The 25,427-nt window shown below is 39.6% G+C and overlaps 1 protein-coding gene across 2 annotated transcripts in view; it reads left to right on the top strand.

The window, feature by feature from the left end:
• SUGT1 (SGT1 homolog, MIS12 kinetochore complex assembly cochaperone) overlaps positions 1-12,798 on the top strand; it is a 696,093-nt gene extending 683,295 nt beyond the window's left edge. For both annotated transcript variants that reach the window (XM_053707955.1, XM_053707954.1), the window contains exon 14: positions 12,324-12,798. In XM_053707955.1, coding sequence (XP_053563930.1) covers positions 12,324-12,425 — 102 coding nt within the window. In that variant the 3' untranslated portion in view covers positions 12,426-12,798. The remainder of the gene's footprint in view (positions 1-12,323) is intronic.
• The last annotated feature ends 12,629 nt before the right edge of the window (positions 12,799-25,427 follow it).

Here is a 25,427-nt window from a genome sequence, read left to right as displayed (position 1 = left end):
CACGGCTGCGGCGGCATTCTGGTTTGAGTCTCTGGAAGAGACCCTTAGCACAGCTCCATTGGATGAGATTATAGACAAGCTTAAAGTCCTTAAGCTAGCTAATTCATTTATTTCTGATGCCGTAGTACACTTAACTAAACTTACGGCTAAGAACTCCGGATTCGCCATTCAAGCGCGTAGAGCGCTGTGGCTTAAATCCTGGTCAGCCGATGTGACTTCTAAATCTAAATTGCTTAACATTCCTTTCAAAGGGCAGACATTATTCGGGCCCGGTTTGAAAGAAATTATCGCTGACATTACTGGAGGTAAGGGCCATGCCCTGCCTCAAGACAGGGCCAAACCAAGGGCTAAACAGTCTAATTTTCGTGCCTTTCGTAACTTCAAGGCAGGAGCAGCATCAACTTCCTCCGCTCCAAGACAGGAAGGAACTGTTGCTCGCTACAGACAGGGCTGGAAACCTAACCAGTCCTGGAACAAGGGCAAGCAGGCCAGAAAACCTGCTGCTGCCCCTAAGACAGCATGAAGTGAGGGCCCCCGATCCGGAAACGGATCTAGTGGGGGGCAGACTTTCTCTCTTCGCCCAGGCTTGGGCAAGAGATGTCCAGGATCCCTGGGCGTTAGAGATCATATCTCAGGGATATCTTCTGGACTTCAAAGCTTCTCCTCCAAAAGGGAGATTTCATCTTTCAAGGTTGTCAGCAAACCAGATAAAGAAAGAGGCGTTTCTACGCTGTGTACAAGACCTTTTACTAATGGGAGTGATCCACCCAGTTCCGCGGTCGGAACACGGACAAGGGTTTTACTCAAATCTGTTTGTGGTTCCCAAAAAAGAGGGAACCTTCAGACCAATCTTGGATTTAAAGATAAAGAAAGTGGTTTTCAATCCTTCATTAATAATATGTATATGTCCAAAGATAGCCTTATCCTTTAATAACCCCAAATGGCTATTGCCCTAAGACTTCATTTGAGAGGCAACAACAGTCTCATCTGAAACAATTGGATAAATCATAGAGCGTAATCTCTGTTGTGAGTAAATGTCGGTGTGGGTTTGATACACAATCTTCCTTAAAATGTGTCTTACTCATGCAAGAAACCGCTATGCGGCTACCCACTTACCGACCTCACCGGATGTTTCCTCGATAGGTGATTGCTCTTGGCGTCCTGGAAGTTGGTTATCCACCGCTATGTCCGTATTCTTACTTCAGCATTGAAGCAGCCCTCTGTACTTCCAATGCCATACCGATTTCCACGCACTGGAAACAGCGTGGATACGTGTAGATGCGTGTGTGACGTACCACGTGTACGTACTCATCCAATCAGATTGGAGAAAATCCTGGACACCTTTCTTTGAATGATAGTAAGCCTCAATAGGGAAGTCTAGCTGTCCACGCCAAACTGGGGTGTAAATAGAGCACTTAATACCGCTATTGCACAATTGCTGACCTGAAAAATTCACAAATCCACAAGCCCAAAGTTTTCAGCAAAAAGAGCAAAATAGCGGTAAAAACATAAACTTTATTCAAGTGTAGTCACACTCATTAAAACATGGGGGTATCAGCGTAAAAATAGAACAAAGAACAAAAAATCAAACATGAGAACAAATAGCTGACATGTTTCGGCACACAGCCGTAATCATAGCTAATGGGCACACCTGTGTTAGACCTTTAGTACCCTTCTCTAAATTCTCATTGGTTACAATAAAATCATGTTGAAATTGTCACTCCTCCCTATTATTTATTTATAACTTACAATACAATCTTGATTGAATATAATAGGATCGAACTCTTAACTGGAGGAACATAATTCTAACAAAATTACGTCTATTATATTTGATATAAATTCAAACTTAAACACTTAGCCAGACTAACGTTACAATTGAAATAGATGATAACTAGATGGATAGCAGCAGTTCTAATATCTTATGTATTAATAATAAAAAACCTTAGTAGATAGTAGAAAAAGTTGTAACCATACAATTCCTTCATTAAAGATATATTGAAAAACTTAGTGCATCCAAAAGTGTAGATAAAGAATGTATGAAAGTTCCATGAAAAAAGTATAAAGTGTTTTTTAAAAAAAAAAAAAAACAAAAAAAAAAAAACACCAAATACAGCAATGAATCCGGACTTGGTATATAGCTAATGAATCAACAAATGAAATCAAATGTATTCATTCAGGATCATCCTGTCTTTATTTAAGTGTATACCACACCAAATCCATATTCATTACAGTAACACAAATTAAGCAAGATTGGAAATAATCTATTTCCAATAGTTAATTAAGTCGAACTCAGAGTTCAAACCTGAGGGGACTCTGGTGCCCAGTCTAAATATCCAGAACATCTCCCTCTTGCCCAGTAATTTATCTCTGTCCCCTCCCCTAGGGGGGGTAGCCACCCTTTCAATAGCCTGCCAGCGAAAAGTGGTCAAAGTCTTATTGTGCCTTTTAGCAAAGTGCTGGACAAGAGGGGTTGTTGCTGTGCCTGAACTGATCGTGGATAAATGGTTCCTAATTCTCGTGTTGGCATCATTTGAGGTTAATCCTACATACTGTACAGAACACTCTATACATGTTATTAGATAAATAACATAAGTAGTGGTACAGTTGAGGCATGTATCAATCTTAAATGTTTCTCCTGTACTAGTCGAATGGAAGCTGTCAGAAAATATTGCGTATTCACAAGGTCTGCATTTACGTTTACCACACTTATATAGCCCTTTGTGTTGTATCCAAGAGCTCTCAGACTTTCTATTAGATTTTGGTAAACAAGAAGGGGACAGAATGTTACCCAAAGTTCTACATTTCCTATATGAACATTTTAGGCCTCTGTCCACACACTCTACTAGACCATCGTCTGCTGCCAACATTTTAAAGTGTTTTTTCACTATTTTACAGATATCTCTGTATTGGGCGCTGTACTCAGTGACAAAATAAGACTCTCTCTTTTTCACTGGGTTGATGTTATCTGTTCTCTTTCTTGTATTGAGCAATTTCTTCCTATCTATCCTGGCTACCTGCCCCTGTGCTTTATCCAGGATAGTATCTGCATAGCCTCTCTCTTTGAGTCTTTTTCTCAACTCCTCACTTTGCATGCTAAAAGCTCCATCCTCCGTACAATTTCTCCTTAACCTTATAAATTGACCCTTAGCCACTGAAAAGGGTACATGTGGAGGATGGCAACTCCTAGCATGCAAAAGTGTGTTGCGTGTTATTGGCTTGCGATATGTGTCACATACTATGCGCCCAGTTCCAGTACCAGTCAAAGTTAAGTCTAAGAAGCAAATGCTCTCTTTGTGATGTTCGAAGGTAAAATTCAAACCCACATCATTATTATTGATCACGGAAATGAAATTGTTCAACTCATCTTCCGTACCCTTCCATATAAGAAGCAGGTCATCTATGTATCTCCTGTAAAACACAATCTGATCTTTAAATGCATTCTTATCCCCAAAGATGTGGGACAGCTCCCACCAACCCATATATAGGTTGGCGAAAGATGGTGCAAACTTGGCACCCATTGCTGTCCCACACCTCTGGAGATAGAATAGTCCTTCAAACTTGAAGTAATTGTGTGTCAGGAGATACATAGTGACTCTTCGTACGTAATCCTTTAATTCATCAGAATTCATCTAATTTGTCCATGAGCACTTCTAACATGGAGGGTACAGAAAATTTAAACTTTTACTCACTTATGCCAGTGACTGATAGAGAATGTATGGATTTGGACAGAATTTTTTCCACGAATATTATGGATTACAACTTGAGTTGCTTGTTTGATGAAATGGAGAAACTGCTCATTAAGGAAATGAAATTGCAATATGATATTTGGACTTTTGAAAGATACCTGAAATTAAATATGATACCAAGAGGACTTAGGCTCAATAAATTTCCAACCTTTGAAGTTCAAGATGAGGAATTTATTGAAGCCTGGAATAGCATTCTCACTGAGTGTTCTGTTCGATTAATGTTACATTTGATATCATATAAAGTTAAATTGTTAACAACAGTAAGAGAGGAAATTGGGGTACTGCAAATTGAAATGAACAGCAGGAAAAATGAAATAGATTTCCCTAAGTTTGATAATATTTTGAAAACATCTCTTACTGAGATTAAAACTTCTGTCTTGAATTTAAAGCACACAAAATATGTGAGAGATAAAACAGATTTTGACAACAAGAATGTTTATGTTTGGAACAAGACAGATAGAACAAACACAAGGAGATCGCAGAATAGGGGTAGATCCAGGAGTAGGAATAGGAGTAGCAATAGACACAATAGGTCTCCAAGTAATACACTTACACCTGTACCCCATTCTGAAAGTAAAAAGAATTCAGAAGTACTAAAACAACAAGAAGAAAGTAATCAGGGTCAGAGCACACAGATTGGTATCTTAAAGCCCAGTATACAACATAGTGTTAATTTTCAGACTCCAGACTCACAAGTAGTTATATACAATGATGATCAGGGAGCAAGACAGAAGGAGATAGTGCCACAAGCAGCAGCTAGTAGCAAAGGCTCTAAATATGTGATGAGTCAACATGTTAAACAATCTGGTCAGGCAAACCAAGATAAAGCAGAATTTGATAAGGTTTTTCACATAGCATCAGAAAAAACAGGTATAGGTCACGAACAAATAAGGTACCCAGTAAGAGGGAACAGGACCAACACGAAATACAAATAAACAATGTAATAAATCTTTCATCTAGAATACTCACGAAAGAACATCTTAATGTGCTGAGCCTGGGTCTCAACTTTGCACCTACTAATATGTTTAATGTTTTTGAGACTATGTTAGATCTAAATAAATTGATAAGGAACTTAACTTTACAGAAATTTTTTAGGGAATCACCACTGGAGGAGGAAACTAGGGTTGGAGTTGAGATACCTGAAGTATGTGAAGTTAACTGTACCTCTTTTAAGGATGCTTGTGACATTACCACCCTTAATGCTCTGTCTATTGAAGGTCATATCGATCAGGACCAGCATTCTGTAAATGAGTTCAGTGGGTTTAAACCCTCATCTGATTTTTACCCTATACATTATAGGGGTACAATACTAGAGACCTTTTACAGAAGGGTGGAAAATGATCTTTTGAGTCTAAAAGAAACGGCTGTTTCTAATGATAACCTATCACGCAATGCAAAAAGGGCATTAAATGAATTGAAAAAAATAGATGATATTACAATACGCAAGGCAGATAAGGGTGGTTCAATAGTCGTTCTCGACAGGACTGATTATGTTAAAGAGGCCTTACGCCAATTACAGAATACTGACAGTTATGTTCCATTACCAGGTGACCCTACACAGATGTACCAAGCTACTCTAAAGACCATTTTGGATGATGGTTTGGAAGATGGGCACATTAATGAATCCACGAGGGATTATCTATATGTAACATGTCCCGTTGTGCCCATCTTCCATCATCTTCCCAAGGTGCACAAGAGTATTGATGACGTTAAAGGCCGCCCGATTGTGAGCGGTATAGGTTCTGTATCAGAACATTTATCAGAGTGGTTGGATTCTATTTTGAATCCATTAGTTCTCAGACTACAAAGTTATTTGAGAGACACTAAACACGTCATTAACCTCTTAGAAAGAGAAAAATGGGTGGAGGGAGAGTACAGTTGGGTGACAATTGATGTCGCATCACTGTACTCTTCCATACCACATGAGAGAGGGCTTGAAGCTATAACATATTTTCTGCACAATTTTACCAATTTTTCTGATGAATTAAAGGATTACGTACGAAGAGTCACTATGTATCTCCTGACACACAATTACTTCAAGTTTGAAGGACTATTCTATCTCCAGAGGTGTGGGACAGCAATGGGTGCCAAGTTTGCACCATCTTTCGCCAACCTATATATGGGTTGGTGGGAGCTGTCCCACATCTTTGGGGATAAGAATGCATTTAAAGATCAGATTGTGTTTTACAGGAGATACATAGATGACCTGCTTCTTATATGGAAGGGTACGGAAGATGAGTTGAACAATTTCATTTCCGTGATCAATAATAATGATGTGGGTTTGAATTTTACCTTCGAACATCACAAAGAGAGCATTTGCTTCTTAGACTTAACTTTGACTGGTACTGGAACTGGGCGCATAGTATGTGACACATATCGCAAGCCAATAACACGCAACACACTTTTGCATGCTAGGAGTTGCCATCCTCCACATGTACCCTTTTCAGTGGCTAAGGGTCAATTTATAAGGTTAAGGAGAAATTGTACGGAGGATGGAGCTTTTAGCATGCAAAGTGAGGAGTTGAGAAAAAGACTCAAAGAGAGAGGCTATGCAGATACTATCCTGGATAAAGCACAGGGGCAGGTAGCCAGGATAGATAGGAAGAAATTGCTCAATACAAGAAAGAGAACAGATAACATCAACCCAGTGAAAAAGAAAGAGAACAGATAACATCAACCCAGTGAAAAAGAGAGAGTCTTATTTTGTCACTGAGTACAGCGCCCAATACAGAGATATCTGTAAAATAGTGAAAAAACACTTTAAAATGTTGGCAGCAGACGATGGTCTAGTAGAGTGTGTGGACAGAGGCCTAAAATGTTCATATAGGAAATGTAGAACTTTGGGTAACATTCTGTCCCCTTCTTGTTTACCAAAATCTAATAGAAAGTCTGAGAGCTCTTGGATACAACACAAAGGGCTATATAAGTGTGGTAAACGTAAATGCAGACCTTGTGAATACGCAATATTTTCTGACAGCTTCCATTCGACTAGTACAGGAGAAACATTTAAGATTGATACATGCCTCAACTGTACCACTACTTATGTTATTTATCTAATAACATGTATAGAGTGTTCTGTACAGTATGTAGGATTAACCTCAAATGATGCCAACACGAGAATTAGGAACCATTTATCCACGATCAGTTCAGGCACAGCAACAACCCCTCTTGTCCAGCACTTTGCTAAAAGGCACAATAAGACTTTGACCACTTTTCGCTGGCAGGCTATTGAAAGGGTGGCTACCCCCCCTAGGGGAGGGGACAGAGATAAATTACTGGGCAAGAGGGAGATGTTCTGGATATTTAGACTGGGCACCAGAGTCCCCTCAGGTTTGAACTCTGAGTTCGACTTAATTAACTATTGGAAATAGATTATTTCCAATCTTGCTTAATTTGTGTTACTGTAATGAATATGGATTTGGTGTGGTATACACTTAAATAAAGACAGGATGATCCTGAATGAATACATTTGATTTCATTTGTTGATTCATTAGCTATATACCAAGTCCGGATTCATTGCTGTATTTGGTGTTTTTTTTTTTTTTTTTAAAAAACACTTTATACTTTTTTCATGGAACTTTCATACATTCTTTATCTACACTTTTGGATGCACTAAGTTTTTCAATATATATTTAATGAAGGAATTGTATGGTTACAACTTTTTCTACTATCTACTAAGGTTTTTTATTATTAATACATAAGATATTAGAACTGCTGCTATCCATCTAGTTATCATCTATTTCAATTGTAACGTTAGTCTGGCTAAGTGTTTAAGTTTGAATTTATATCAAATATAATAGACGTAATTTTGTTAGAATTATGTTCCTCCAGTTAAGAGTTCGATCCTATTATATTCAATCAAGATTGTATTGTAAGTTATAAATAAATAATAGGGAGGAGTGACAATTTCAACATGATTTTATTGTAACCAATGAGAATTTAGAGAAGGGTACTAAAGGTCTAACACAGGTGTGCCCATTAGCTATGATTACGGCTGTGTGCCGAAACATGTCAGCTATTTGTTCTCATGTTTGATTTTTTGTTCTTTGTTCTATTTTTACGCTGATACCCCCATGTTTTAATGAGTGTGACTACACTTGAATAAAGTTTATGTTTTTACCGCTATTTTGCTCTTTTTGCTGAAAACTTTGGGCTTGTGGATTTGGATTTAAAGATCCTAAACAAATTCCTAAGAGTTCCATTGTTCAAAATGGAAACTATTCGGACCATCTTACCTATGATCCAAGAGGGTCAGTACATGACCACAGTGGATTTGAAGGATGCCTACCAATTCACAAGGATCATTACCGGTATCTAAGGTTTGCCTTCCTAAACAGGCATTATCAGTTTGTAGCTCTTCCCTTCGGGTTAGCTACAGCTCCAAGAATCTTTACAAAGGTTCTGGGCTCTCTTCTGGCGGTACTAAGACCGCGAGGAATAGCGGTAGCTCCGTACCTAGACGACATTCTGATACAAGCGTCAAGTTTCCAAACTGCCAAGTCTCATACAGAGTTAGTTCTGGCATTTCTAAGGTCGCATGGGTGGAAGGTGAACGTAGAAAAGAGTTCTCTATTGCCACTCACAAGAGTTCCCTTCTTAGGGACTCTTATAGATTCTGTAGAAATGAAAATTTACCTGACAGAGGACAGGTTATCAAAACTTCTAAATGCTTGCCGTGTCCTTCATTCCATTCAACACCCGTCAGTGGCTCAATGCATGGAGGTAATCGGCTTAATGGTAGCGGCAATGGACATAGTACCTTTTGCACGCCTGCATCTCAGACCGCTGCAATTGTGCATGCTAAGTCAGTGGAATGGGGATTACTCAGATTTGTCCCCTATGCTAAATCTGGATCAAGAGACCAGAGATTCTCTTCTATGGTGGCTTTCTCGGCCACATCTGTCCAGGGGGATGCCCTTCAGCAGGCCAGATTGGACGATTGTAACTACAGACGCCAGCCTGCTAGGTCGGGGCGCTGTCTGGAATTCCCTGAAGGCTCAGGGATCATGGACTCAGGAGGAGAGACTCCTTCCAATAAACATTCTGGAATTAAGAGCAGTTTTCAATGCTCTTCTGGCTTGGCCTCAGTTAGCAACTCTGAGGTTCATCAGGTTTCAGTCGGACAACATCACGACTGTGGCTTACATCAACCATCAGGGAGGGACAAGGAGTTCCCTAGCGATGATGGAAGTCTCAAAGATAATTCGCTGGGCAGAGTCTCACTCTTGCCACCTGTCAGCGATCCACATCCCAGGCGTGGAGAACTGGGAGGCGGATTTCCTAAGTCGCCAGACTTTTCATCCGGGGGAGTGGGAACTTCATCCGGAGGTGTTTGCCCAACTGCTTCATCATTGGGGCAAACCAGATCTGGATCTCATGGCGTCTCACCAGGACGCCAAGCTTCCTTGTTACGGATCCAGGTCCAGGGACCCGGGAGCGGTGCTGATAGATGCTCTGACAGCACCTTGGGTCTTCAACATGGCTTATGTGTTTCCACCCTTCCCGATGCTTCCTCGATTGATTGCCAGGATAAAACAAGAGAGAGCATCGATCATTCTAATAGCGCCTGCGTGGCCACGCAGGACCTGGTATGCAGATCTAGTGGACATGTCATCCTGTCCACCATGGTCTCTGCCTCTGAGACAGGACCTTCTGATTCAGGGTCCTTTCAAACATCCAAATCTAATTTCTCTGAGGCTGACTGCATGGAGATTGAACGCTTGATTCTATCAAAGCGGGGATTCTCGGAGTCAGTGATTGATACCTTAATACAGGCTAGGAAACCTGTTACCAGGAAAATGTACCATAAAATATGGCGTAAATACTTATATTGGTGCGAATCCAAGAGTTACTCATGGAGTAAGGTTAGGATTCCGAGGATATTGTCTTTTCTACAAGAAGGTTTAGAAAAGGGCTTATCTGCTAGTTCGTTAAAGGGACAGATCTCAGCTCTGTCTATCCTTTTACACAAACGTCTGTCAGAAGTTCCAGACATTCAGGCTTTTTGTCAGGCTTTGGCTAGGATTAAGCCTGTGTTTAAGACTGTTGCTCCGCCGTGGAGCTTAAACTTAGTTCTTAACGTTTTGCAAGGTGTTCCGTTTGAACCCCTTCATTCCATTGATATCAAGCTGTTATCTTGGAAAGTTCTGTTTTTAATGGCTATTTCCTCGGCTCGAAGAGTCTCTGAGTTATCGGCCTTACATTGTGATTCTCCTTATCTGATTTTTCATTCAGACAAGGTAGTTCTGCGTACTAAACCTGGGTTCTTACCTAAGGTAGTCACTAACAAGAATATCAATCAAGAAATTGTTGTTCCATCATTGTGCCCTAACCCTTCTTCAAAGAAGGAACGACTTCTGCACAATCTGGACGTCGTCCGTGCCCTGAAATTTTATTTGCAGGCAACCAAGGATTTTCGTCAAACTTCTTCCAGTTTGTCGTTTATTCTGGACAGAGGAGAGGTCAAAAAGCTTCGGCTACCTCTCTCTCTTTTTGGCTTCGTAGCATAATACGTTTAGCCTATGAGACTGCTGGACAGCAGCCTCCTGAAAGGATTACAGCTCATTCTACTAGAACTGTGGCTTCCACTTGGGCCTTTAAGAATGAGGCCTCTGTTGAACAGATTTGCAAGGCTGCAACTTGGTCTTCACTTCACACTTTTTCAAAATTTTACAAATTTGACACTTTTGCTTCTTCGGAGGCTGTTTTTGGGAGAAAAGTTCTACAGGCAGTGGTTCCTTCCGTGTAAAGATCCTGCCTGTCCCTCCCGTCATCCGTGTACTTTTAGCTTTATGTATTTGGTATCCCATAAGTAATGGATGACCCGTGGACTGACTACACTTAACAGGAGAAAACATAATTTATGCTTACCTGATAAATTCCTTTCTCCTGTAGTGTAGTCAGTCCACGGCCCGCCCTGTTTTTACGGCAGGTCTAAATTTTAAATTAAACTCCAGTCACCACTGCACCCTATAGTTTCTCCTTTCTCGTTTGGTTTCGGTCGAATGACTGGGTATGACGTAGAGGGGAGGAGCTATATAGCAGCTCTGCTTGGGTGATCCTCTTGCACTTCCTGTTAGGGAGGAGATATAATCCCATAAGTAATGGATGACCCGTGGACTGACTACACTACAGGAGAAAGGCACTTATCAGGTAAGCATAAATTATGTTTTTCTCAGCTTGTGTTAATTTTCAGTTTGGTCCTTCTCCTCCTGGAGTTTTTTAATATGAAAGTTTTAAGTCTGATGATTTACAGCCACAGACAGGATTCCTTTTGCTCAGTTTCTCATGAGGCCTCTTCAGCTTTGTATGCTAAATTATGTCTTTTTTTGTTCTTTGCGGATCAATCATTAGCCCATTGTTCTGGGGGCATCCTTTGTCTATTTTTTAACAGATTACTGCCTTTTCTACCAGATCAGTTGTTGCTTCATAGGCCAAGGCCTATGTTGTTGGTTTTGGTAGGCAAGTACTTCAGGCAGCTGTTCTCGGTTATTTATATTTTTGTTTATATTATTTTATATGTAAAAAAACATCATCCAATCTATTTGGAATAGTATAAGTCTGGTCCCGCCCAGATCACTCATGTACTCCATAGCTTGGGTATTAGTTTCCAGCCGTATTGGATCATGGACTCTCACCACTTTTTATGAAAGAAAATATCATTTATTCTTACCTAATAAATTAATTTCTTTCATGGTTGTGAGAGTCCACAAGCCCCAGCCCATTAATTCTATTTTTTTTTTCTGGCAGCAGTTCAAGTATGCACCTCCTTTTTTTTTTCTTTTTTTTTTCTTTTTTTTTTTTTTTTCTTTTTTTTTCCTTCTTCCTTTTTTTATTGCTCTTGTTTTCTTGTCCTACATTCTTCTTTTCTGGCTTGGCTATTCTTCAGAATAGTTTCCAGTAAGGTGGATGGGGTTTTAAGGGCTCTGAGTGTTTGGGATCTTTGCTTCCTCCTAGTAGCCAGTAGTGTAATTCCCAGGAATAATGGATTGTGGACTCTTACTACCCTGAATCTATCAGGTAAGCATAAATTATAATTTTTGCTACACTTAAAGTTTGGATAGGGATAGGAGCTTGAATTCATTGTCAGTGTGTTGTCGCTTCTTTAGAATAAAAAGAATTTGGGTTAATTTAAAATGTAATATTTTATGGTTACATATTTTATTCGTTATTTTCTGCATACATTTTAAGGTTATAATTTCAGTTATAATGCATAATATAGTTTTAGTTTTGGGAAGGTGAATTGATGCTTAATTTAGCACTATAAACTGTTTTTGAAATATTTGGGAAATAATTACTACCAAATAAATACATAGATCTTTGTGTTGGGTATGTATGCAAACTAAAGGCATTTTCTAAAAGTGCTTGGTCAGCTTAAAAAAACAAGGTATGAATAAAGCATTGAAACTGATTTTTAAATGTACAAATAGATAAAAAAAATGGCTTTAGCTCATAGTTGTGTAATGGCTAGTAGAGAAGGGGTTTAGAAACATGAAAAAGTACAGTATTTCTGTAACCATATGGAATGTGATGAATTCACTGTATATGGCAAATAGTTAATAATATTTTATTTTATAGATGGAGTCTGGAGGTACAGTTCTGAGCACCAACTGGACCGATGTGGGCAAAAGGAAAGTGGACGTTAATCCTCCAGATGACATGGAATGGAAAAAATTCTAATTTTCAATGTGGAGTGTGAACAAATTTGCATTTAACAGTATATTGCACAACTGGCGTACATGTCCATTAAGCCATTGTGTGCTTTCAGATCTTTCCTCCTCTCAAAAAAATTACATAAAATTCTGCGTTCACTGCTTCAATTAAATGTTTCAAAAGAATTTATAAGTATACCATATCCATTATTCCTGACCGGTGGGAAGGGATCAAGGAGGGAGCATGTACACTGATTCCTAATGCATATTGGGCTGAGTACTTTATTGGTTGTAGGAGCAGTAACATTATTAAATACAGACTGTGTGTTGTAAATCTTTCTTAATGACCACCTCTTTGCCCTTTTAATGAATTGCAAAATATAAACATACTTTTTCAATAACATAGTGTTTTTATTGTGTTCAGTTTATGATAATGTGAATATTTCATCTTGAAGTCTAGTGTCGGTTTACATATTAGTTGTTTGTCATTTCAACATTAGCAGTGTGGATTTATGTCATATTTGATTTGCATAATATGCTAGAAACACAGACGGTTGATTGACATTACTGGAAATAAGCAGTTGAACTATAAGCATTGCAGATTGCTTATCATTCATGTGTATTTCAGAAGCTAAATTTAGTAGATTAGACAGGTAAAGAGAATAATTCCCATAGTCAAACTCTCCAGTTTAAAAACCTAATCTTTATATATCATTACAAAAAAATCCATATAAAATACATTTTAATATCTGCTCAGTATTATAGTATTATAAAAGCAAGTAATTTGAGAGTAAATATTTGTAACTTGAAAAAGTATACTATCATGAACCATTACTAATATCAACCAGTTTAGCATTTCTTTAGCTTACAACAAAATTATCTGCAATCTTAAAGGCACTAAATAAATATAAAGCAGATGGATAAATAATACTTCCCTGATGAAGCAGTCTCCAAATTATGTTCACATCACAAGGATTACACAATGCAGTTGGGTAGCATAACCAAAAAAGGGTGTATATAATGACAACGTTGCACTAATTTACGGCTACAATTATTGGACTAAACATTTCAACATACCATTTTACGGCATGACAATGAGTATTAAAAATAAGGGATTACATCTTCTGAGATCTATAGAACTACTGTTCAGAACCATTTGACGGTATGTTTACACTATTTTGTGGTGGAAGATTCCAAATTACTACAGCTGCTTTTTTGTTCCTCCCTTGGTTTTGGTTTAACTGCCCTTAATATTTGTACTGTACATAGAAGAGATACCGTACAAATTCTTTTAACATGTTTTATAAAAGCATGTAAATGTGGGCCATTAAGAGATAAAGCAAATCAATGTACAATGTATGTATTATGTAGGTATTGGAGCATAGACACAGCCCAGATGGGTATGTCAGCAAAATGAGCATTTACACTTGAAAAAGATAGGTGAAGACATGTACACCAGGGGTTGATTAGGATCTTAACTCAATTTAAAGTTATTAGTGGGACCAAACATTATTTACAGAATATTTATTTGTGGAGCTCAAGAATCAAATGTGAAAGTCCTAATATATACACATTACAGAGAAGTAGTGCTTTCCTAATACAGACTCTACACCTAACCAACTTATTTATTAAAAACAGAATAAACAAGAGTGCAAAAGATTGATGCAAAGAAAGAAAATATTTAGTGCTAGTGAAACCCTTAGCTTCATGTACAATGAATACCTTTGTAGACAGCCAATAGTTAATCTGATATTGCTTGTAGTTGTAATAGAATATTATATATATAGTGGATTGGGTATCTTACAAATGCCAGTGCATTACAATCCAATTGGGATAGGGCCATTAAAGATTAAAATAAACATTATTGGAGGGCTGATCCGGAAAGGGCTGAGCGTGTGTACGAGCTCAGCTTCGCGCTCTAGGTTGAGTGAAGCAATACCTCCCATAACACTGTGTTCTTGGCCACAAGGAACCGCTGGCCTGAATTCCCTGGTGCTGCTGTGCCGCGTTACGGATTTGTCAAAGGCAACTATTGCTTAGTGGCTAAAGCACTCCAATCCTATGTGCAGACGCCTAATTACCAAAAATCAACTTCATTACCTATGACTGGCTACCCGCCCCCCACCCCCCCGATAAACTGGCTAGAGTACATCTGGAGCATACATTCCACAACCTATGAGGAGCTGAAGGTACCAAGCCGATACACGTGAAACACGGTAAAAAGTCCTGTTTATTTTTTATTGAGGATTGTAAGAAAAATGACAAATACAAAGAATCATGTCAAAAATGACAAAGTGACCATCAGTAAATACAACGAAGAACATTAATGGTATTTCACAATCCAGCGACACAATTGACAGAGAAAAAATATCATTACAGTAGGCCAGTTAATTAATTGGCTAGATGGAATCCTCATTATAAAATTTTATATAGTTATATATGTTGCCATAAGCAAGATCCTCTCGGATCAAATGAACTATAAGGAAAATTCGGTAGCTACTAATGGGACCCACAGTATATTAAATATAACATAAGTTCGGCTCTTACTAGAAAATCTCATACGAGGATGACAAAAATAAAGAATATACAAACAATAGTATGTAACCTCTATTCTAGGATAGTAATCTAGATATCTGAGAGCTTTGGACACTTGATGGGTCTACAGACTTTTTATATACGAAATATGTATTTGGAGAAATATTTAAGAAAAAGAAAATGAGAAGGGGGGATATTTAGCGGGTAATCACCGCTACGTTTTTAAAGGGGTATTAATATAAGGAAGAGGGGGATCTAGCAATTAACTATAATAAATTATAGGAGCTATAATAACATACATACAACCAAAGTTATATATACCTCCAGACTATTGAGAGGGGGGAATAAGGCCGCACGGCACAGGTCATCCTCAGATGGAAGCAATGCATATGTAGGGAGCAGAGCATATACTTATAGTTTAACATAGATGGCCACATACATATGGCCATAGGCATACCAGCAGAGCTATACAAGTATGAGTATTGCCGACCATAAAAACTTAATGTAAACGTGAGCGGCTGCAGATCTACAGCGGAGTATCTCTTATAATTTAACACAAAAGTATGGTCCACAACCTCCACTTATACATCTATTGGCCACAGGCACCTAAGGATAAGGTTTTAGGATTGAGAGGAATCTACGCTTTATGCAGGCATGGGATAGTTTGCAAGATTAATATATATTAATGTGCGAATTATGGTAGTTTAGGGAGGGGAAATACCCTAAATGGATCTTGGTATAGATTATTAATTACCAATAAGATATGGAATTTGAAATAGAAAACAAATGTAAATTTTAACAGTTAAGAAACTTAAAAATAAAATAAATGTCCTCTTCCCCCCAGGCAACTTCTACTCTTTTGCAGATGGCACCACTTTTATTATTCATCGGTACAGCTCCGCTTTTTTGGATTGAAGATTGGATAGGGCATAATATAACACAACAAACATCTACAGAACTAGAATAAGTATTTTGCCCAAGCGACTGTATAATTATTGGAACAGGGAGGCATACTCTTATATCTAACTGTAGAGTGAATATACAACTTACAAACACCTGACTAACTAGATGCCATTAATAAATGGAGAGCTGTTAAGGCAAAGCATATTAAGTTTCATATATATGTAATTAATAGACCAAGGTAAAAAACAATGTTGCTGTTTGTGATAGAACCCAGGTAAGAAGGTTTCTCTATGAGCAAAGTATATGTCGTCCTTTATTGCAGTCTGCCAGTGTTGTTGTAATTCAGAGAGTTACCATCTCCCTACTAAGGACTGCAAAAGTTTGGACAGAGATGGGATCAACCCGACTCGCATGCGGGTGACACCAGTCCCACCGCTAACAAAAGGAGGGCTCAGTAGGGAGGATGAGAAGAAAGAGTGCAGTTGAGAGTGTTTCCCTGAGGAAGTCTTAGCCGTCAGGAATAAGGACCAAATTTGAGTAGAAGAGTTCAGGATTGCTCCTGCCCCAGCTAACAAAAGGCTCACAAGAGGATATGGATCCCTGGATGTCACCAGAACTGTGGATAATCTATGATGCAACGGGTGTTCGGCCGCATCCACCCACGCAAGTAACTGCTTCTCTTCAGTTATACTCCCAATTACTAGGTTAGTAGTATCAACAAAGCTTCCTCCTCCCCGACACTGAATATTACCTTCTAATAACTTCACAGGCGGTGCAGCACATAGAGCAGGGGCCGATAATATAGGCTCAAGCACGTTTGGAAGTGGTTGTAGGCAGGTATGATGGCAGTCGGAGCCCATTACGGTCGCCATTTGCAAATCTATAGCCGGCTGTTTGCATGGGCATGCTTTCGCAACTAAGATCATTTGTGCAAAATTAGTGTCCATTTCTCTTGCAAGGTGTATCCAGTCCACGGATTCATCCTTTACTTGTGGGATAGTCTCCTTCCCTACAGGAAGTGGCAAAGAGAGCACACAGCAGAGCTGTCCATATAGCTCCCCCTCTAGCTCCACCCCCCAGTCATTCTCTTTGCCGGCTCTAAGCACTAGGGTCTCTCTCGGGAGGGTAAAGTGAATGTGGTGTTAGAATTGTAGTTTTTATTATCTTCAATCAAAAGTTTGTTATTTTAAATGGTACCGGTTTGTACTATTTACTCTCTAGCAGAAAAGTGATGAAGATTTCTGCTGAGAGGAAAATGATTTTAGCATGTTGTAACTAAAATCCACTGCTGTTCCCACACAGGACTGAGGAGTACCAGAAAACTTCAGTTGGGGGGAACAGTTTGCAGGGTGAACTGCAATAAGGTATGTTCAGTCATTTATTTCTAGACAAGACTGAGATAATGCTAGAAGAGACTGACAATATCCCCATGAGGGGAGGGTAAGCTATGTTCACAGACTTAGTAAGGAATTGAATGCTTACATAATAGGGCTAATTATGCTGGTTGACACTTATTCAGGGCAATCGATTGTTTAGCTAAGGAAAATATCGTTTGCAAGACACTTTGGAAGCCCTTTTGGGTTCTTTCTGGGGTTATTACCCACATGGCTTTTTTTATTCACTTAGGAGTGATTTCTTAGGCCTCACAGCTCCGGAATAGAGTGGGAGGAGCCTAATTTTGCGCCTCAGATGCGCAGTTAGAATAGCAGAGAAGTTCATGCTGCTTCACATGGAGGGTCCTGCTGCTGTTTGAAGGCCTTAAATAAGCTATATTCCCCCAAATCTGATCCCTAAGGGCAGGTAGGGCCACAGCAAGGCTGTGGCAAGGTGCTGTAGTAATTTTAACCGGGTGTTGGCTTTAGGCTGCTCCGGTTTGGGCATTAAGGGGTTAATCGTTTTGCAACTTGTAGTGCAATCTTATTAAGGCTTTAGGTACATACTGTGAAAATTTCAAAAGGATTGCTGCATTTTTCACTGTTTTGTAAAATTGTGTGCTCTTTTTATCTCTTAAAGGCACAGTAACGTTTTTTTTCAAATTGTGTTTTTTATTTGATTAAAGTGATTTCCAAGCCTGCTTGTGTATACTACTAGTCTGTTAAACATGTCTGACACTAAGGAAAATCCTTGTTCAATGTGTTTAGAAGCCATGGTGGAACCCCCTCTCAGAATATGTCTATACACTTTAAAGATCATATTGGTGCACTTAAGAATGTGGCCCAAGATGATTCTCAGACGGAAGGTAACGAGGGTAGCCCGTCTGCCTATCCCCAAGTGTCACAACCAGTTACGCCCGCGCAAGCGACGCCTAGTACCTCTAGTGCGTCTAACCCTTTTACATTACAAGACTTAGCGGCAGTCATGGATAATTCTCTTACAGCCTTCTTATCTAAACTGCCTGTGTTACCTGCAAAGCGAGATAGCTCCGTTTTAAGAACAGATTATGAGCATTCTGACGCTTTGGTAGCCGTATCCGATATACCCTCACAAAGCTCTGAAGTGGGAGCGAGGGATTTGATGTCTGAGGGAGAAGTCTCTGATTCAGGAAGGGTTCCTCCTCAGACAGATTCAGATACATTGGCTTTTAAATTTAAACTAGAACACCTCCGTGTTTTGCTTAGGGAGGTATTAGCTACTCTGGATGACTGCGACCCTTTGGTGATCCCAGAGAAATTGTGTAAAATGGACAAGTACCTAGAGGTCCCTGTTTACACGGATGCGTTTCCGGTCCCTAAGAGGATTGCGGATATCGTTACTAGGGAGTGGGATAGACCAGGTGTTCCCTTTGTTCCCCTCCTGTTTTTAAGAAAATGTTCCCCATATCTGACCCTGTGCAGGACTCGTGGCAGACGGTCCCTAAGGTGGAGGGGGCTGTTTCTTCACTTGCTAAACGCACAACCATACCAATTGAAGACAGTTGTGCTTTTAAAGACCCTATGGATAAGAAGTTAGAGGGTTTACTTAAGAAAATTTTTGTTCAGCAAGGTTTTCTTCTCCAGCCTATTGCTTGCATTATTCCTGTAACTACTGCAGCCGCTTTCTGGTTTGAGGCGCTGGAAGACTCGCTCCAGACGGAGGCCTCATATGAGGAAATTATGGATAGTATTAAGGCTCTAAAGCTAGCTAATTCTTTTATCACTGACGCCGCTTTCCAAATAGCTAAGTTAGCGGCAAAAAATTCAGGTTTCGCCATTTTGTCGCGCAGGGCGCTATGGCTAAAGTCCTGGCCGGCCGATGTATCATCTAAATCCAAGCTTTTGAACATCCCTTTCAAAGAAAAGACCCTCTTAACGGGCCTGAATTGAAAGAGATTATTTCAGAAATCACCGGGGGAAAAGGCCATGCTCTCCCTCAGGACAAGTCCTTTAAGACAAAGAACAAAGCTAATTTTCGTTCCTTTCGTAATTTCAGGAACGGCCTAGCTTCATCCTCTCCGGCTGCAAAGCAAGAGGGTAACGCTTCACAGCCCAAGGCAACCTGGAAACCTTACCAGGGCTGGAATAAGGGTAAACAGGCCAAAAAGCCTGCAGCTGCCACCAAGACAGCATGAAGGGGTAGCCCCCGATCCAGGACCGGATCTAGTAGGGGGCAGACTCTCTTCGCTCAGGCCTGGGCAAGAGATGTACACGATCCTTGGGCGTTGGATATTGTATCCCAGGGATATCTTCTAGAATTCAAGGGTTCTCCTCCAAGGGGGAGGTTCCACATTTCTCGTCTGTCTACAGGGGGGGGTGAGAAATACTGATGGTGAAAGGCTTCCGCCATACTTATCCAGTCGTCTTGTAAAACGGTTCGTTGGCTGCAATCTTCACCAGACACATATTAATCAATGCAGCTTTGCTTCACAAATCCAAACCTGCAGGAAAGGATTCTGGAAAAAGAGTGGATAGTTAGCATGCCACCTGTGTAAGGCCTAGAGCTGATGTCTTGTAGTTAAAGCTTTAATTGCCATCCAAGGCTCTGACTAAATACAAATGTTTGCAAGTTTCATCATATGGATATATCAGTCAGGACAAAACAACGTTTTTGTAGTGGAGCTTCTGCCACATTTGTAAATGACTACAATATTGCTGCTTGATTAAAGAAACTGTTGCTCTTTGAAACTTGACCTGATTACACTGTGCCCCCATAACCCTGTTAAAGGGTAGGAGCTTCCTATTGATTGTTGGATTGATACACCATTTGTATAACTGTAGGGAATTAAGGTAGCCCTGCATGGGTTAAAACATTTACTGTTTACACATTGAATATAGTTCTTAAAGGGATACCCACATTTTTTCTTTGATGATTCAGATAGAGCATTCCTATTATCAATTTTTCTTCATTCTCTTTAGTGTCCCTTTAAGAAACTGGGACAATATACCTATCAGATCCCTCTCTTCCATAACCCTGTATAGGGTAGGAGCTCTGTGAATTCTGTGGATCACAATATAACGCTGGATAGGAGTATCAGCAATTTGCCTTGCCCCTGAAAAATGTTATGTGGTATTCTTTTATACATGTAAGGGCACTCTATCGACATATCCGGCAGTTAACCAATGTTAAGCAGTACTACCATCATATCCAAAAGCACATGTGCCTAAAACTTAGTTTTATGCAGGCTAGCGTTAATTGTTTACTGGATACATTGCTTACTTGCCTAGTCTCTGAGGTGGATTAATTGCTGTCTACTATTAAAGGCAATTATACATGTCTGGCTAGAGATTGTACCCCCTTATTAAAGGGACGCTCCCAGGACCCTGTTACAGGGTTGGTGCATTTTCCTTGCTGGTTACTTAAGCGGATTTGTATGAACACTCTGTTAACGTCACACTGTTCTCAGAAACTTGCGGTGGGATATAGGAAGGCTGCTTTAAGAATATTGTCTGCCGTTTTTCTTTTGCAACAATATGGCATCAAAATTGCTTCAATACTCAAAATCCTGACATAAGGTAGACCAGCACCAAACTCCTACTGGTCACTGTGTACCCTGCCTATAAGATCTTGAGGTGGACTATTAGATTCTGTTATAGTCTGTAACCACTATCACCTATACATGCCCTACCAAAGATCCTATTTTTGCTTTTAAAAGTATGCTCTCAAGAACCTTCTATAGGGTAAAGGAATAGTGCTAAAACCTTTCTGGTTTATACTGGAATTATGAATCTACTGTGGGACACCAGAAAGCAGCTATAAGGCATTTTACCTGTCTACGGTTTTGATATATTCTATTAATCTGTTCTCCTCTCAATAAAGAGACTATGCATAAAGCTATACTACTAATCTTTCTCTGCTAGAACTTTATTCGGAAGATTACTCAATAAGCGGACAAAAAAAAAAAGAGAGAAAAGAAAAAAGGGGGAGGGGAAGGAGGAATAAAGAGAGAAAGAGAATAAAAAAAAAAAAACCTCTCAGGACTGCTTCAATCTGTTACAACTGAGTGACATTTGGTACTCTGTATATTACAGAGGGCTAACTCACTAGACAAATATCATAAGCTTGTAGGTTAAGCAGAAGGTTGTTTTTTCTTGCTGTGTTTTAGTTTTTTTCTCTACTTTTATTAGCAAAGGTATCGCTGATTTATGGCTTAATTATTGTTGCTGCTTTTTGTTTACACATTGTGGACAACTGGCCTTAAACACAGTCTTAAGGCTGTGACACACTGCAAGCGATGCGGCGCGAGGCGATGCAGCTGCTTCGCACCTCGTCGCATCGCTTCTGAAGTTCAATTATTTCATCTCTGACTGCTCATCTACGCGACCTGACGCAGCAGAGTGCTCAGTGATGAAAAGGCAGGACACACTGAGCGCGCACAGCTGCATCTACACGCTGCGCACCGCTCCGCTTGCAGTGTGTCACAGCCTTTATGGTTCACCCTGTTTTATTATCTTGACTCTTCTGAGTACTTACACGTACATTACACTCCTTTTTTGTGTTTTTTTTTTCTTTTCCCCCTTGTATCCACGACTGTATTCAGATTTTAATTTGCCCTACACTCTCCACTTCCTCACTAAATACACATAGGGATATCTCCCAATGGAGAGATTTGTATCACAAGCTAAAAGTAACTCACCAGCCATGACCCCTAAGCACAAAGATAAAAAATACTTAATTCCTCTGCTTAAGTTCCTTTTCAGAACAAACTGAGTGTCCCCCATAAATGTGGGATCTAACTGAAGTGATCTCACAAATAATTACTCCACAACTTGATAATGTCAAACAAAAAATTGAACTTGAAATGAATAACTTGATTAGTGAAGTGAAACAATTTGCCTCTAGGATCAATGAGGTGGAACAAGTTAGCTCAACCCATGATAAGAAATTATCCGCAGCTTTGTTGACACTGGAAGATCTTGAAGATCGCTCCCGGCGGAATAATCTTCGCATCATCGGATTACCGGAAAGTCCAGAATACCAAGATCTTATGCGCTTTGCAATGGAAAAACTACCACAGCTAATTGGAATGCATAATATACACGCCGCTATACAAATAGAAAGAATACACAGAGTAGGCTATATTCGTAACAATGTAAATTGCACCTCTAGATCCAGACCAATAGTCCTGAAATTTTTTAATTACCAAGATAAAATAACTTCACTTGCACATGTAGATGTAGTTTTTATTTTAACCCCTTAATGACCACAGCACTTTTCCATTTTCTGTCCTTTTGGGACCAAGGCTATTTTTACATTTTTGCTGTGTTTGTGTTTAGCTGTAATTTTCCTCTTACTCATTTACTGTACCCACACATATTATATACCGTTTTTCTCGCCACTAAATGGAATTTCTAAAGATACCATTATTTTCATCATATATTATAATTTACTATAAAAAAAATTATAAAATATGAGGAAAAATGGAAAAAAACACACTTTTTCTAACTTTGACCCCCAAAATCTGTTACATATCTACAACCACCAAAAAACACCCATGCTAAATAGTTTCTAAATTTTGTCCTGAGTTTAGAAATACCCAATGTTTACATGTTCTTTGCTTTTTTTGCAAGTTATAGGGCAATAAATACAAGTAGCACTTTGCTATTTCCAAACCAATTTTTTTCAAAATTAGCGCTAGTTACATTGGAACACTGATATCTGTCAGGAATCCCTGAATAGCCATTGACATGTATATATTTTTTTTTAGTAGACATCCCAAAGTATTGATCTAGGCCAATTTTGGTATATTTCATACCATCATTTCACCACCAAATGCGATCACATACAAAAAATTGTTCACTTTTTCACAAATTTTTTCACAAACTTTCGGTTTCTCACTGAAATTATTTACAAACAGCTTGTGCAATTATGGCATAAATTGTTGTAAATTCTTCTCTGGGATCCCCTTTGTTCAGAAATAGCAGACATATATGGCTTTGGCGTTGCTTTTTGGTAATTAGAAGGCCGCTAAATGCCACTGCGCACCACACGTGTATTATGCCCAGCAGTTAAGGGGTTAATTAGGGAGCTTTTAGGGAGCTTGTAGGGTTAATTTTAGCTTTAGTGTAGTGTAGTAGACGACCCCAAATATTGATCTAGGCCCATTTTGGTATATTTCATGCCACGATTTCACCGCCAAATGCGATCAAATTAAAAAAAAACGTTAAATTTTTCACAATTTTAGGTTTCTCACTGAAATCATTTACAAACAGCTTGTGCAATTATGGCACAAATGGTTGTAAATGCTTCTCTGGGATCCCCTTTGTTCAGAAATAGCAGACATATATGACTTCAGCGTTGCTTTCTGGTAATTAGAAGGCCGCTAAATGCTGCTGCGCCTCACACGTGTATTATGGCTAGCAGTGAAGGGGTTAATTAGGGAGTTTGTAGGGAGCTTGCAGGGTTAATTTTAGCTTTAGTGTAGAGATCAGCCTCCCACCTGACACATCCCACCCCCTGATCCCTCCCAAACAGCTCCCTTCCCTCCCCCACCCCACAATTGTCCCCGCCATCTTAAGTACTGGCAGAAAGTCTGCCAGTACTAAAATAAAAAGTTTTTTTAAAAATAATAAAAAATTTTTTTAGCATATTTACATATGCTACTGTGTAGGATCCCCCCCTTAGCCCCCAACCTCCCTGATCCCCCCCAAAACCGCTCTCTAAGCCTCCCCTCTGCCTTAATTGGGACCATCTTGGGTACTGGCAGCTGTCTGCCAGTACCCATTTTGCAAAAAAATATGGTTTTTTTTATTTTTTTTGCCCGGTTTTTCTGTAGTGTAGCTTCCCCCTCCCCACAGACCAACCCCCACCACCTAACTGGTTGTTGTTTTTCTCTGATTTGTTTATTTAATTTTACTGTTTGCTTTCATTTTCCTACAAAAAAATTTCTGTGTGTAGCGGTTCCCACCCGCTCCCTCCCCGTGCACGCACCCGCCCCCACCTTCCCGTGCACGTGCGCGCGTCAGTGTGCGCCCCCTGGCATCCCCGCCCACGATCCCGCCCCCCTCCACATCACGAGGCCCATCGATGGCCGCCACCAACGCCTCCCGATCCGGCTCCCACCCACCAACGAAGTAAGCCACCGATCTCCGGTGCAGAGAGGGCCACAGAGTGGCTCTCTCTGCACCGGATGGCTTAAAAATGTTATTGCAGGATGCCTCCGTATCGAGGCATCACTGCAATAACCGGAAAACAGCTGGAAGCGAGCAGGATCGCTTCCAGCTGCTTTCCACAACGAGGACGTGCAGGGTACGTCCTCAGGTGTTAACTGCCTTTTTTTTTAGGACGTACCCTGCACGTCCTCTGTCGTTAAGGGGTTAATTTCTGTGTTTTTCGCTTTAAATCTCGTTTTTTGTTTCTATATATTATTTGCTGTACATTAAAATAAATGTAGGTTATGATATATATATCTCCCTCCTCTTTCTATTTTTCTTTTTTTTTTGTGCCTCTCCCACTCTCTCTAGTCCCTATCTTGGTATAAATATTTTAATTAGACACAATGGAGTCTCTTAAAATTATATTGTTTAATGTTGGGGGAATCACCTCCCCCATCAAGAGGAAGTCTTTAATAAAATTATTAGGGGAACATAAGCCAGATATTGCCATGATACAAGAGACCCACTTACAAATACAAGAAACTGCCAAATAAAAAGCCAGATGGGTTGGGGAAATAATTGCGGTACCTAGTCACCAAAGGAAGAATGGGGTTGCGCTTTTGATAAATAAACATCTAGTCTATGAAATTCTAGATTGCTTTGTAGACCCAGAAGGTAGATTTCAAATTGTTAATATAAAAATAAATACAGCAGTCATTACTCTTTGTAATATACATGGCCCCAATGCTGTAGATAACAAATTTTGGGATGACTTCGCATTAAAACTAATAAAATACAACAGACAGAAATTAATAATTGGGGGTGACATGAACCTTACATTCACTTTCAGCTTAGATAGAATGGTTAAAAAAAGGTCTCACAGACATGATAGGAAGATTCGAATCCTTAATAGTTTTTATAATATAGTGAGGGTGAAAGATATCTGGCGCATCCAAAATCCAGATCTCAAACTTTTACATGTATATCTAAGACCCACCAACATTTTTCCAGGATCGATATGTTTTTAATTTCTGATGTTCTGCTTGGTATGGATATAAAAACTTAACATTAAAGAAATAGCAATA

This window comes from Bombina bombina, chromosome 3 (genome assembly GCF_027579735.1).
Source record: "Bombina bombina isolate aBomBom1 chromosome 3, aBomBom1.pri, whole genome shotgun sequence".
Classification (NCBI taxonomy): domain Eukaryota; kingdom Metazoa; phylum Chordata; class Amphibia; order Anura; family Bombinatoridae; genus Bombina; species Bombina bombina.
Note: the sequence above shows the minus strand (reverse complement) of the source record. Positions and strands in the feature narration are given on the sequence as shown.